Source organism: Siniperca chuatsi, linkage group LG10 (genome assembly GCF_020085105.1).
Source record: "Siniperca chuatsi isolate FFG_IHB_CAS linkage group LG10, ASM2008510v1, whole genome shotgun sequence".
In the NCBI taxonomy this organism is placed as follows: Eukaryota; Metazoa; Chordata; class Actinopteri; order Centrarchiformes; family Sinipercidae; genus Siniperca; species Siniperca chuatsi.
Window position 1 is genome coordinate 18608475 of NC_058051.1, and position 15480 is coordinate 18623954.

The 15480-nt window shown below is 40.3% G+C and overlaps 1 protein-coding gene across 5 annotated transcripts in view; it reads left to right on the forward strand.

Annotated features, from left to right (window-relative positions):
* The first annotated feature begins 222 nt into the window (after window positions 1-222).
* Window positions 223-15480, forward strand: part of kcnd3 (potassium voltage-gated channel, Shal-related subfamily, member 3) — a 100909-nt gene continuing 85651 nt past the window's right edge. For 4 of the 5 annotated variants that reach the window (XM_044210938.1, XM_044210941.1, XM_044210940.1 and 1 more), the window contains exons 1-3: window positions 223-382; window positions 500-589; window positions 1528-2707. In XM_044210938.1, the coding sequence (XP_044066873.1) occupies window positions 1605-2707 (1103 nt within the window). In that variant the 5' untranslated portion in view covers window positions 223-382; window positions 500-589; window positions 1528-1604. Of the gene's footprint in view, window positions 398-499; window positions 590-1527; window positions 2708-15480 lie in introns of all 5 variants that reach the window. The other variant, XM_044210939.1, reaches the window with a different exon arrangement.

Here is a 15480-nt window from a genome sequence, read left to right on the forward strand (position 1 = left end):
TGAATGATTGTATAGCTTATCAATTTTTGCAGTGAGGAGAAGAAACCCTTTTGTCAATTAATTTTGAATGATGACGGAGAGGTGTATCAGTTTTTTTGTTGTTGTTTTTTCTCATCAGTGAGTAACCCAGTTTCTACGCATCTTTCTGAGTCCTGATCGAGGTTTCCCTTAAATGCAGTTTTGGTCCACAATCCGCCCTGCGCAGAGAGAGAGAGAGAGAGAGAGAGAGAGAGAGAGAGAGAGAGAGCACGCCTCCTCCTCCTCCTCCTCTTCCTCCGTCTCTTCCCACCACTCATCCCGAAAAGCCAACCTTTGACGGTCTCCACGGCGGAGTCCTCTCCTCAGTTCCTCGCATAATGGAAACTGAATTACAACAGCTGTGGTACGTCCGTCTCCGGTACTTTTCCGTTTTCACCTAAGCAGTAGCGTGTGCCTAATGTGGCTCTCTCCTCTTCTCTAAATAACTTCTTCTTTCCTGGTATATATTTTTTTCTCCCAGACACGCTTTCAGAAATAACCAAACCCACGACGTGTAAGTAAACTGCTCTGGAAGAAGGTCGTGTTTCTTTGGATGGAGAATTTGGAATCGGTGAGTTGTAATCGAAGACTATAGCGAAGATAAAGCTTTTCATACAAACTGTGTTTAGTTATCAACCTGTTCGGCAAATTGTATCGCATTGGCTTTTTCCGTGTTCAGTGTAAGTCGCCAATTTGTTATCTAGAATTGTCAAAAATGCTTCTTTAGAATTGGGTCACATGCAACTAAATCCAATCGTGAATTTGATCGGAATAATCGTGAACTAGCCTACATTCATTATTTTGAGTAAAATAAAGAAGCATCTTGTGTTTTCTAGTTGGAACTCAACAGGTTTTGGATCTCTTGCTTGTATCTCTCTCTTATTAAGACTATAGCCTTGTGTCTATAATGTGTCTGTAGTTCAACAAAAAAACACACCAGTATTGCCTATTTTATGATGCAGTTGCTTTGATTTTAAACTATAAGATGCAGTGAACTGTGGTCCTTGGAAGGCTGCTTCTTTACTGTAACTCAATTGAGGGGATCTGAGAAATATAGCCTTAAAGAAATTATGGGGAAGATGATGCTTAGTGGAAATTGCAGTATGTCTCAGTTATCACATTAAAGCTTGCTATATCAAATATATTTTTTATTGAGCACTGTAAAGGTTTTCAACTTCAGTATGATGTTAAATTGTGTTTCCATTAAAGATACTTTTTTGCTGTCTCAGCTAGAGTGCCTTGTTAGTATATGAGTTATGTTGTTCATTTTTGTCTTCGTTGTTACAGCCATTCCCCTTTTTTTACTGGCTCACGTTTTTCAGTAAATCAGTTTCTTTAACATCACTTTCCTCTCCCACATCTATAACATTCATTTATCTGAAATTCTCATCCTTTTTTTTTTTTAATTTCTCATCGTTTGCTCTCATTCTTGTCCCCTGTCATGATATATACTAGCAGCACTCCTGTCCTTCCTATCCTTACAAACTCCCTCGCTCTCTTCCCTTTTAGATGGTGAATGAGCTGAAGTCAAGCTGGTTGTGAAGGTGCTGGACTTGTTCCCCCCTACACCCCAAGCCAGACGCAGCATGGCAGCGGGAGTAGCGGCATGGCTACCCTTTGCCCGGGCGGCAGCAATCGGCTGGATGCCTGTGGCCAATTTGCCCATGCCAGTGGCACCCACTGAAAAGAACAAGCGGCAGGATGAGCAAATCATTCTTAATGTCAGTGGACGGCGTTTCCAGACCTGGAGGAACACATTGGACCGCTATCCAGACACCCTGCTGGGGAGCTCAGAGAAGGAGTTCTTCTACAATGAGGAGACCAAAGAGTACTTTTTCGACCGGGACCCTGATGTGTTCCGCAGCGTGCTCAACTTCTACCGCACAGGCAAGCTCCACTACCCACGCTACGAGTGTATCTCCTCCTATGATGAGGAGCTGGCTTTCTTTGGCATCATCCCAGAGATCATTGGTGACTGCTGCTATGAAGAGTACAAGGATAGGAAGAGGGAGAATGCAGAGCGTCTGATGGATGACCAGGAGGACAACAAGGACGCTAAGCTGCCCAACATGACCTTCAGGGAGACCATGTGGAGGGCTTTTGAGAACCCCCACACTTCCACCATGGCCCTTGTCTTCTACTACGTCACTGGCTTCTTCATTGCTATCTCAGTCATCACCAATGTGGTGGAGACGGTGCCCTGTGGCACGGTGCCCAACCAGAAGGAAGTGCCATGTGGTGAGCGCTACACCGTGGCCTTTTTCTGCATGGACACGGCATGTGTCATGATCTTCACCGTGGAGTACCTGATGCGCTTGTTTGCTGCGCCCAGCCGCTACCGTTTCATGAGGTCCGTCATGAGCATCATCGATGTGGTGGCCATCTTGCCCTACTACATTGGCCTGGTGATGACTGACAACGAGGACGTGAGTGGCGCTTTTGTGACGCTCCGTGTTTTCCGCGTGTTCCGTATCTTTAAGTTCTCCCGTCACTCGCAGGGCCTGCGCATCCTGGGCTACACACTGAAGAGCTGTGCCTCGGAGCTGGGCTTCCTGCTCTTCTCCCTCACTATGGCCATAATTATCTTTGCTACCGTCATGTTCTACGCAGAGAAGGGTTCAAGCTCCAGCAAATTCACCAGCATCCCAGCCTCCTTCTGGTACACCATCGTTACTATGACAACGCTCGGGTAAGAGCAGAGCAGACACCTCTTTTATCTGGTTGTGTGTGTATGTGTGTGCGTGTGTGTGCAAGTTTGTGTATTTGCATACATTGTGTATTGGGTCCGTTACGTGTGAGTAAATGTTTGATTATGATTTGACTTGAAATGTGTGTCTGACTCCGTGGCCCAAAAACCCACAACTGCTTCAGAAGTCAGTGCCACCCTTTCCAAGACATATTTTACAAACTTCACGCATGATGATAATTATAGCGGACTACAGAGAAATCGCACTTTTCACAAGACTGTGTCCACTGTATTTTTACAACTGATTGTATTCTTCTGGGGGAAGAGCAGTCATCAAGATGTTCTCTTACCAGTAATGGCTGTGCCATCGCATGCCCTTCATACATCACCGATATGAGAGAGAGAGAGAGAGAGAGAGAGACAGAGACGTAGGAGAGTGTAGAGAAAAGGGGAAAGTTGAAATCATCTTAGTCAAACAAAAACACTGGATAGGAAATAAAGAAACAGAGATTATATCATTACATCCCTCTCCAACTTGCCCTGTGGTTAGCAGCAATGCACTTTCAGTTCAGAATGAAGTGAAACAGTGACTTTGCATTTTGAGAACCCTCCTCCTCCTTCACTCACTCTTTGTGAGTTACACTAGTTGCTGGCCTTGAAAACTAAGTACCTCTTGGTACAAAGGCTCTGATGCGGAATATCAAAATGCTCTCCATTTTAAGAGGCAATTGAGTGGTTCAGTTATTTGCATTTGGGTAACAGGCAGAGATAATTATTGTTATTAACACGCAATTTTAAAAGGCATACGTGTTTTCTTTATTTACAGAATGCCTAATTAACCTGTTGCCCAGGGCTGTTGTTATTGCTTCCTTTTAACAAGGTCATGAATTGGCTTTGATTTGAGTTTTACAAGATGAACATGAGGAGTAATTTGATGCATTCATTTGTTACGTCTCTCAGCCTGTTTTTCTAAATTTTTATGTCATCATATATTTCCACCAGTCATTTTTATGGAAGTGAGGGGAAACACACATACACTATTAATTTTACACTGCGTGTACACACACACACACACACGCGCAGTTCTGTGATGCGGCACTATTAGGCCTAATGGTAATGTGTTTCATGAGCGTCCCCATGTGTGAGTCAGACTGAGAGGCTGACAAATTGCAGCATCCTGCTAAATGTCAGAGTCATGGAGGCCATAAATGGCTCTGAGCTCATTGCTGTGACACACTTGGCACCCTGTTATCGTGCCAAGTGCCATTCACAACCTGCCCAGAAGATCTGGTGTTGAGCAGATGTTTGATTCTGGATCGGTTGTTTGGGCTGTGGACAGATGAGGAACCACTGAATTGTGGAAAATAACATGGCATTCTCTGCTCTGCTCTTCTCTGTTGCCTGTTAATTTTATGAACATGACAACAGCTTGCTTTGCTGTCCATTCTAGTCTCTTCCCACTGGAGTGAGACCTGAGACGCTAAACTCTTGTTACTTTTACAGTAAGATTGTGGAAAAGGAGGGTGTGTGTGAATGTGTGCGTGTGCGCGTGTCTGTTTGTGTATTAAGAGGAGGGTAGTTGTTGAGTTTGGCCTCATCAATAAAGCAGGGGCCAGAAGTGGGTGTCAGAGTGACTAATGATGTGGCCCACTGCATCTGCTGACTAATGTAAACCTGCCTAACATTCTGGTCTCTGCTCTTGGTTTACGTCACAAACTAACCATACACGCAATTGTGTGCATGTTATAAGACCTTTTGTTTAAAGTTGTACCACTCTTTCCTCCACTAGCTTGTACTGAAATCTGTGGGAAAGTATCTGACTGTCTGCTGTGCAGCAATTTATACTCATCTGACAAATTAAGATGAAAGCCAGTTCCCTTGACTTCTTGTCATCCTGTCTAGGTGCCTCAGGTCTTGGTGTTGTGCTGTCAAGAGTGTGTTCTGCTTTGTTCTCCTCGTGGAGATACTCATGTCATCTGCACTCTCATGTTTAATTTACTGCTAACGTGTGAGCTTTAGCCCTGGTGTTTGTGCTGTACCTGGGGATATGGTGTGTTTGTGTGTGTTTTTTAGATTTTTTTTTTTGTGTCCGTGTGTGCATGTCAGACTGTGGCGCGTGTTTACACGCACACACCTGTTCATTAGCACTATGACACACAGCAATAAAGGTTGCCCTATCTGTGCCACATACATGTTGGTTGCCTGCTGTGGCTTTTTGAGTGTTTTTGTTTATCTGGCAATAATCCGGTCTCAATCAGAATCCATAATCCCCCTTCAACAATGGGCAATGAAATACCAGGTGAATAGCTTTTTGAATTCCAAATCTCTCCTTTCTTCCTGGAAATGGAAATTGCTTTAATGACAACAGTATGTCAGAAGAGACGGGAAATGGAGTCTGGGCTGAGAGGAGAGGGAGAAAATTTGGGATAGAAAAAAGCTTCAATCGGGCATCTATTTATTGCATCTGACTTTTTAGTTATATCAGAAGTGGATTACTGCAAGACAAAATTGCAGGGGACATATTTTGATATAAACTGGCTTTGGTACAAACAAGTTAAGAGTCTAAAATCCTCAAAAAAGTGGACCCTAGTGGCTGTGCCCTCTGCTCCGTATGACCAACTGGACAAAAAGGGGTTTAACCACCCATAGCAAGCCACCAACCAACACTGTCATCCTTAGAGTCCTGTGCTCACTCTATAGCAGAGCTAAAAAGCTTAGCTCAAATCCTGCAAATGAGGGTCAGGCACACAGTGGTGAAGCTTTAGCTAAATCAGACACTTAGGCAATAGGACCTGTGAGGGATTTTGTTCCCGAGGTTGTTAAACAAATTGATTTTGACTTTTGAGTGATAATAATTTTGAGCATTTGTCATTTGGTTGAACCTGTATTATAAACTGTTGTCTGGCTGGGGAGGAGGCAGAGAGGGCGTTTATGTGTTTGTGAGAGAGATGCAGCAACTGCTAAACCTCAGTTTTTCATTACTGGTCCATCTAGACTTCATGTAGTTCACGCCTTTATTCACATTGTGAAAGAGACACAAGAAAATAATGAAAGAAAACTTGCCTTAATTGTGCTAGAGTGATCCCAGTTCAGCAGTCAAGTTTGTAATGAACTCTAACAAGACTTTTTGTCTTTTTGTTTTTATTACATATTTTTCATCATGATCTATTTTGCGACATTTTCTGTTTACATTTAGCACTGGGACTAAGTGCTTTAATGGCTTACATTTTAATCATAGTAAGTCTAAAATATTATCACAATTAGCAGTAGAAAATGTTTTCACTTCTTTAAAGGCCTCTGTGCTGATTGTCAAGTTGAATTTTATCTAATGAGGGAGGACTTGTGAAAGTCTGCCATAAATATACCCACTCTTGTTTTGTTTTTTTATCTCTGGAGCTGCTTACCCCAAATACCTCTCTCTGCTGTTAGCCAGATAGAGAAAAAAGGGTGTTCCAAGTGTTGTCGAAACCACCAACCATCAGCACCAGTCTGCTGCCATCAGTCAGCTGGTGAGACTCAAAGGTCCCACTACATAATAATGAGGCTCTTGTGACTGATGGAGGAAGCCAGACTAGCACTATAGCAAGCAATTATAGTTAACGTATATACCACTATTGGCTAACTTCGCGTATAACATATATTTACACCAAATTTCTCAGCATAAAAGAGGCTGTGTTAAAACTTACATTACTTGGTTGTAGGTTAAGTGGAAGCCTGGTATTTGCTTGTATTTGGTAATGAGAGTGTAAAAACGAGACTGCATTTCAACATCAGACATGCTAATGGCTAACATTAGCCTAATGCTGGCTGTGTGATCACATTACAATAGTTGCTTTAGCTAACCATTTACAACATCAGACAAACTGTAAAGACAGCAATATAATGACACGGGTTCAAATGTTTGCTATTAAAAAAAAAAAGAAGATAATTCTGGACACATCAATGCCTAACATTTGCTAGTAGTATTTCTAAGCTAACATTAGCTACTTACCAGGACATTGCTAAATAAGTTGAAAATGCTGGTCTGCTTTCATGCTTTTGGGTTGTTTTTTTTTTTTTTTTACTCAGCAAGCTAGCCAATTGTTTGCTTGTTCCCTGTCAGATCAGCGTCAAATATTACAACTATTACAATTAATGGGCAAATTTGCCAAGACAATAATGCAGCTATGAGTTAACCTACCATTTCCTTGGTTAAAAAATTTAAACTTACCTCCTTCTCCACAGGATGGTGAGAGATGAGAACATTTCGCAGTTGGAGCAGTCGAATATAGCATTTTGTTCTAGGGGAGGGCTTGACTGTTCCCCCCTCCAAAAGCGACTTTTAGATGTTTTCATCATTACATGTTATTTAGGTTTCCTTGCCATTTAAAACCAAACAGGTTGCATGTATCACAGTGAAGAAGTGCTTTATTTAAAATAAATGTGTCTCACACCCCTAAAATGGTCATTTCCCAAGTCCTCATTTAATTTGAAATGTTTTTGCAGCAAAGTTGGCAGTAGGCACATTGAGACAACATTGATTAAATATTAGTATTTCAATGTTACACATAACCCTTATACAGTGTTGATTCCATGGCACTTTTTCGACATAAATTGTGACTGCTGTAAAAATGTTGATTTGAAGTAGATCTTTCAACCTCAACCACATAGCAACTTTTCTGACCATAACTCAATGTTGCATTAGAACATTTGCTATCTGGGAAGCATTTTCTAGGACAATATTGTGAATTTGAAACACTTTTGCTTTTTTAAATACAGGAAACATTCAAGATCTGCGTAATATGCATAATATAATGATGGTAAAATGGCTGTTTTTTGCAAATCTTCACACCAAACTAGTGTTTTTCAGAACAACATTGCCACTAATGCATATAAGACTTTTCTATATAATTTATGTGTTGTCTTGTAGTCAATTTACAAGGCTGTAAACAGTTTGACACAGTAAACAGTGTACATTTGTATAAGCAATAAAACCCAAATAGTTCCTGTACTCTCTTAAAATGCACACACATAACCAAACATGTCAGCTGTGCTCTATGCATCTAGTCATCTTTGCGGACTCATTAGGCTGTATTGTATGCATAAGTATTGTTGAGAGCTGGAGTGTTTGGTTGGGTTGTAGTCATTAGCATAGCCATGCCTGATTATGACTAATATCCTTATCAAAGACCTACGTCTTTTGATCACTGCTCCTCCAAGATCAATGCACTGCTCTCCATCTCCCAGACAACCACACAAGACCTTTCACATACACTGTTGTTTGCTGTGGTGCATGGGTTGCGTGTGCATGTAGAAGATGTATGTGGGGGGTGTCTGCACTTTGGGTGCATGTACCTGCTTGTGTTCACTTGTGTCCGTAAATATGTGAGTGTGTGTAGCCTTCTTTGTGTGCGTGTGTGTGTCTTTAAAGTATGCATGCGTATCCACCCTCTTTCACAACTCATTGTCACCGAGCTCTGATTTATAGAGCATTTATTTTGGAGCCAACAGCTTGTAAAAAAACAATGATCAATGCAGATGAGTGAATATTGATTTGGGCAGTAGTGAGAAATGTGGCGATCATTGTTAGTGCTACTAATTAGAATGGGTGATGAGAGTATGAATGAAAGATATCACTTAAATCTGATGTCACTGACCCTTTATCTTGGATTCATGAGAGCGGTTAAGGAAGTAATTTGTTCATGGTGATTTAGGTCCAGGTCTGTTTGTAACCTTTTCCTTTTTTTAAGGTCAAGAGTAGTGGTGAGCTGACCTGCACTCATATCAATTTAGACTTATTTGGAGTTTGCATAATGACAGGAGATCTTGAATGCATGGCACACGTACAGTACACTGCAGGGGATTGGAGTGTGAATGAGTTATGACTCTGTCATGGCTACTGTAAATGCATCATGTCAGAAATGTGAGATGAGAGCATTCAGCTTTCTGGTTATTTAGAAACCATGTACTGAAATGTATGGTGAAATACAGATAATCTACTCTGTGTGTGTACAGTCAGAGTACTCCAGTGCATACAATGAACTTAATCAAATTATTTTTCTCTTCAATATCCTTAACTTCTTCATTAAATCAAGATTAATTATTCATGAAAATAGTAACTTATTATCATTGGTTTTCGGATAGGGATAGGGATTTACTCACGGGGCTGGTATATGGAGATATTCCAGGCAACATTTACATTTACAGTCACATCATTTGGCAGGCACTCATATCCAGACCGACTTACATTGCTCCTCAGTATTCATAATTTAGACAACACCATCAGTTCAAGTCAAGGCAGACTTTTAGAAGCAATCAGATCATCTTAGTAATTAGCTGACCATAAGTGCTTGTGGTATTAAAGAGTGCAACAATGTGTGCTGAACTAACCAGCTTAAACTTGTTGTCTAGCAAAGCTTTCAGTTTAAATAGCACATAGCAGCCAGTCATGCTGGCATTTTCTTCTTTAGAAAATGCAGGACAACAACTGTTACTGCGCAGGGAACCAACCAAGAGCTGCAAAAATTGCTACTTATCACAAAAACAAAGCATTGAGTGGGTAATTACCACTAGCACTCAATTAACACCTGGCATTAACATACGATCTATATCTGGATAAGCAAAAACACAAATTAATACCAGCAGTATAAATGCAAAGTCCTGTTGATCAGATGTCAATAATCAGATACAGATCACATATACCAGCTTTTGTAGAGTAGAGCTCATTGCTCTATTCCCAAAAAATTTTTCATTTCATATCAATAATTGTCAGAAGTATATTCTGGAGCCTACGTAAAAATAGTGCACAGTGCCTTTTTTAATGGACAGAAAGTCATGGGTCAAAGATTTCACTTCCTGACAACATTGTCATGTGGTCTATAGGCTTGCGTAGTCTTGTTTTTTTCCTCATTTTTTGTGTTTTTCTTGATAATAATAAATTGTGGATTTAACAGATTATTCACATTTTCTTTCTTATTCCTGAGGAGAATAAAAGCCACATTTGTGTATAATATCTTTGTCCTCTCTTACTGGCTGTAGAGTGAAACCAGAGGGAGTGTATTAAAAAGCTTCAGTCACATTTACGATCACCTTTGGCCTCAAGATGGTTTCTATACAACACTGGCCTCCAGTTGAACTCACTGATATTGAATTGGGTTTTTTATGATGGAGATGCACTAACACACACATATGCACAACAGAATGTATCAGGAAAAAGTGAATCTCAACTTTGACCTCCCAGCTGTTATTCTCCTTCAGTTTGTCTTCCCTCACCCTCCCTCTTTTCTACGTCAGTCTCCCTTCCAGAGTAAAGAGACTTAACAAGATGATGTGCTCTATTGCCTCTCACCCATACCTCTGACCCCTTTTCTCCTTTCCACCACTACTAAAGAAAAAGCAACAGAAAAGAGGTCACAAAATAGAAATGTCAGTCCATTTTCACCCCTCTCACTTTAGTTTCCTCCTCTCTCTCTGTGTCTCTGGCGTGGCTCTTGGGATGGCAATGTCGGTCAGTCAATCTGCTGTTTGCTCCAGATTGAAATATTGACAGATGAAATTTGGTGAAGACATTTATTGTCTCCAGATGGCGAATCCCATTGACTGGATTACCAATGTACCAAAATTCCACTTGTCCAAGACTTAAGTTAATGATATGATGCAGTGCACCAAAACTAATGAGTTAATGTATGTCAGCTTTAGCTGTACTTTGATATTAATGCTAATAGTGATGGGCAATAAAATCTTCCATCTTGTTATATGTCATTTTATATCATGATATAATAATATACTGTATATTGTGATATAGTACATTTTCTGGGAACGTAGTTGAGAAACATAAACAAATAGAATGATTTATTGTTCTTTTGTTTAAGCTTAAACACTTAAATAAGTTGAAAAAATTAGCATAAATTAGCCTATATGACTTGGAAACGACAACATGTAACATATATTTTGATATTATGATAACCAAATCCCAACCCGTATTGAATTTTGTATCACAATATTAATATTTTATAGATTTATTGCCCAGCTCTAACATAGCATGCCAAGAGCATTCAGCTCAAAACACAGCTTAGGCCAAGTCTGACAATGTAGAGCTGAGTCTAAGATATTTTTTGTTTTTTTGCCCCACTAGTGATATGGATCTAAGAATACTATAGTTTTCTTATTTTCTATCTTAACGATTTTTGTTTTCTGGTATTTTGTAATGATCATCACAGACTAACAGCATAGTCTAGTCTTTATTCTTGTTTCTCTTTGACTTCCTCTCCCTCACTCACTACCCCTAATATTGTCTACTTTCTTTTTCTTGTTTTCTTCTGAACTGATGTATATCCTGAGGCTGCATGTGTGTATGTTTGCCTACATTGAAGTAATGTTAACAATGTGTATGGTAAGTTTGTCTCCCACTGTGAAGGCATATGGTTTACATGTTTAGTATGTTCTGTTCTGTAACTCAGTGAACCTTGCTAAAGTAATTATGTGCCTCCACATTTAGTTTTATGTCTGTGGCTGCTGATTGTGTGATATTGAGGTTGTTATAAAGGCAGAAAAATCACCTAAGTAATTTTCCAGGTCTGCAGTTTCTAGGTACACAGCAATAACTCACAGCTGCTCATACCAGTGAATGAAACTTAGAACTGCCTCGATTACCGACAGGGACACTGGGTCCATTGCCTGGTGTTCAGACACATCAGAGCACAGGGCTAGACATCACAAATCTAAACTGTGTTTAAATGTTGCACCTGAATGTGAATGGGAATGTGAAATGGCTAGGTAATATTTTTGTGGCTGTTTGCTGTTAAATGCTGTAAAGAACAAGCTCATTTAGTATCAAACAAAAACAATAAGTATAACAACTGTTTAAAATGACAAAAGCCCAATGCTCTGATGGAGTCAAATTCAGACTAAATCTGTACATTTTATCAGCATCAGGACACTGGACACTTATTTTTCTGGATGGTACTGGAATATAAACGTGACAAAGATGGATGATGGCCCTGTAATCTTGATTGCAGATAGGAGCTTGAACATATTATCATATATGATATAACATGGTATGTTATTTTGCTGCTCTTGAGAAGACAGATGTGTAAAACAACACTAAGAGTCTACAGCCATGCTAACAATCAATAACCTCTGTATGAAGAATAAATAAACCAGATTAAACATGTCAAAAATAAGGAATATACTAACTAGTAAAGCTGGTACCTGCTGCTTCTGTTTTTGTGTTTGAGGTCACACAAGTCAATACTGCACTGCAGTCTGCCTTCCAAAATCTGCCACTGAAATGATGCTTTTCAGCTCTGCTAGATGCTCGCCCAGGCCCCCCTGTTTTGTTGTTGGTATGTATTTTACCCTCTTTTCATGCAGAGATCTAGATGGTTGCCCATTTTATTGAAGATGTCGAGTGCCAAGCCTTTCAAGCTTTTGCAAAATGCATTTACCTGGCCACCTCTCAGCCAAGGGGGGAGTTTGTTGTGGCCAATGTGACTGTGAAGGGTAATTGACGGGGTGGATCTTTCAGTGAGGTACTTCAAGCATGTGCTTTGTTTTGCCACCCCCTTTTTCATCATTGACATGCCATGCATGCAAATGCTGCTCTGTCATAGGACACTGTGTCCTCACTAACTTCATCACAACTAACTGGGCAAAAGTGATTAGAGTGATGCTCAAGGTGTTGAAGCAAGACCCCCCAAAAAACAGTACGTCTGATGTGTGAACATTTCATTATACTCTTCCCCCTCCCTCCCTGTCTCTCTTTCACTGTCTGTCACAGCTGATTGCCTTCAGCAATGGTCCTTCCAAGCCCACTACACTTGTGCCCACTCCTCCAATTCAATTACCAGCAGGCTCTCAGTGAGGAGCCTGAAAATTAGTCAGTGATTATCAGTTTCCAGGGTGTTCACCAAGATCCTGGACAACTGATGGCTGCTACTACCCAGTGAGTGGGTCTAATGACGCATGGTGAAATCAAACCCACCACGCCAACCCCTGAACCCCTTCTTATAATTTCCTTGTTTTTGAAGTAAGGGGGTGGAATTGTCTGTGCAAACATTTTAAGGCTCATGTTTTGCCCATTTTTAGCCATGCTAGTGGCGTGGCACTAGGGATGGCAATGTCAGTAGGTCGGTCTGCCACTTTGGTCCAGACTGAAATATCTCAACAACCATTAGATGGATTGCCATATAATCATGTTCAGACATTCATGTTCCCCAGAGGATAAAGCCTACTGACTTTGTTTAAGTAGTGTAAATGCTAACTCCTCCTTGGTTTGATTTCCCTATATTGCTTAAATAAAGGCTAATTTAAGAGGATGATTACACCATCACTTAGTAATGCATTGTTGTAGTTGTTTTATTGGAGTGGCTCTTGATTTAGTTGGCTGTGAGCAAACAACAGAATGTAAACAATTATGCATTAGACAGTATTGTGTCCACTGGGCAGACATGCTCATTACTGAGTGGATAATGGGGGCTGAGGTAAATGTGAGTGATAGTTCTCCATATATGTAGGCCAAGTTATAGAAATAAATCGCCTCTCATTTCCCTGTAGAGAATGTGATAAACGCTGTCTGAATGACTCTGATTAATCTTCCCAGACTCACAGCCAAGGCTTTTGAACAGGTAGACGTCATTGTTCCATTTTTTGGTGCTCTCACTCTCGCACTGACATACATGCATTTTCTCCTACTCACTCACATACGCACACATGCGCTCTATCTGTGTCTATGGCTTTCTGGGTGTACTGTAATTCATAAACTGTGTTCTGTGCTGATTACCCAGGGTGACAAAAGCAATTGTTCTGCTACACTAAATCTGTGTGGATTAATGCTTGTCTCTGGAGCTATTCCCTCTGCTTGTGTGTGTGTGTGTGTGTGTGTGTGTGTATTGTCCTCTCCTCTCCTTGACAGGAGGACTTCATTTAGGATGATCTTACTGGATTTCTTGTCATGCCATTTGATTTGTCGCAGTTTATTAAAAAAAAAACTATACACCTCACTTAATAGTTAACTATTGTGCCCAATACTGATATTATATTGGAGTTCTCTAATGTCTAGTGTCATTCTCGTGTCAGGACATGGATCTAGGACTTGTCTTTCACAAAGCTAGGCATCAAATTTTGTTTTGATCCAGATGTCTTTAGGGGATTACCCATGCTGAGGGATTAACCCTGCCATGTACCATCTGACAGTACCAAGCACTAGGAAGAGCATAACAGTCACGTCATGGACCAATACCATTAATAGATTTCAGTAAGCCCTTTTTCCCTTCAAAGGTTGACTGGTGGCAATATTAATTCAATTTCCAAACCCCTTTCGTGAGTAACCCGTCATCTACCTCTCTACTCTGTGAGGAGTGAGGCCATGGTCCACTGCCGCTCAATAAGAAGTCTCCTCAATGGATTTTCACCAGCCTAATTTCACACGAGAAAATCTGCATTATGTTTTAATCTTATTAGCATTGAATTAACACCACATCAATGACCTGCTCAAAACCGAGAGCTTATAAATCCATCCACTTTTCAGCTGATGAGCAAAACAGATTTAGAAGCACTTCTCTAGGCAAAGGAATCATTGAAGCTATCAGTTTGCCGTGGGTAACAAATCACACTGAATGCACCGAAAGGAAACCACTTTAGCTGTTAAGGGGAGACGGTCTATAACCTTGGTATCGTATACATGAACAATACACTTCAGTCTTACACCTGAGGGACAATTGAACACATTTGCAGCGTGAGCAAATTGATTTTGTTTCTCTGCAGAGGCTTGGTGGATAGGACATAACCTCAACGTCCAGAAGCAGTGTGTAATACAGAAGAAGAGGTCTGTCCTGGAAATATGATGCTATTAAATGTACATATTGTAGGCAGATGGAGTGTGAGGAAATGGGGTTATAACATTCAGTCCCCGCTCAAAAGTAATTTGTATTTACTGGCTGCATATTAAAGGCTTCATGAAGTCTCATAGCATGAGATAAATCAGCTGAAGTTTCATTGAGAATCTAATCTTCAAAAGCGTCTATTTAGAAACTCAGTCCCCTTTTTTTTTGTTATCCTCATATCTTTTTAAAACAGTGTTGTTCATTTTGTACCATAAATCATTTTAGTTTAGATGTCATTTTTACAGATAAATGGTAAGAGATTTAATTTTGGAGGGAAACGCTAAAAATCTCAATCGCATGTGTAATCTTAAATGCAATCTCACTTCATCAGCTCTCTTATCTCTTTCCTTTCTCTGTTTCTCCTTATAACACATTGCAATTGCATCTTAACTCTTTTACTTGCCCCATCACTGTCTCTGCCGCTCATTTCTCTTTTCTCCACCTACAAAGTAATGTTGATGTTGTAGAAACAAATTTTCGAAAATTCTTTTAGACTTCATTATTTTTTTAAAAGTAGAACATTTCCTTACTAACATGTGCTTTGCAATGCCCTACAGTCCGGAAGAAGTGTATACTCTTTCTTTCTTTCTCTCTGTCTCTGTCTCTCTCTCACTCTCACACTCACAGTGACTTTGAACCCACATTGCTGCAGTGCACAAGCACAACATTCAATCAAACCAGGCTATATAACAATTAATTTATCAGTTTGTGTTCTATATAGCCTTAGGCATGTGTAGACACACAGCAGGGGAATCACATCTCTCCAGCATGTTTGTGAGGTGAAAGAGAAAATGATCTGTTGTTCATTATTAATACTACAAAAGCAGGGATGAGAAAGAGAAGGAAGTATAAGGACATATAACGCCCATCGGTCTCTGTATCTTGGCTTCTATCAAATACATAAAAATACAAATA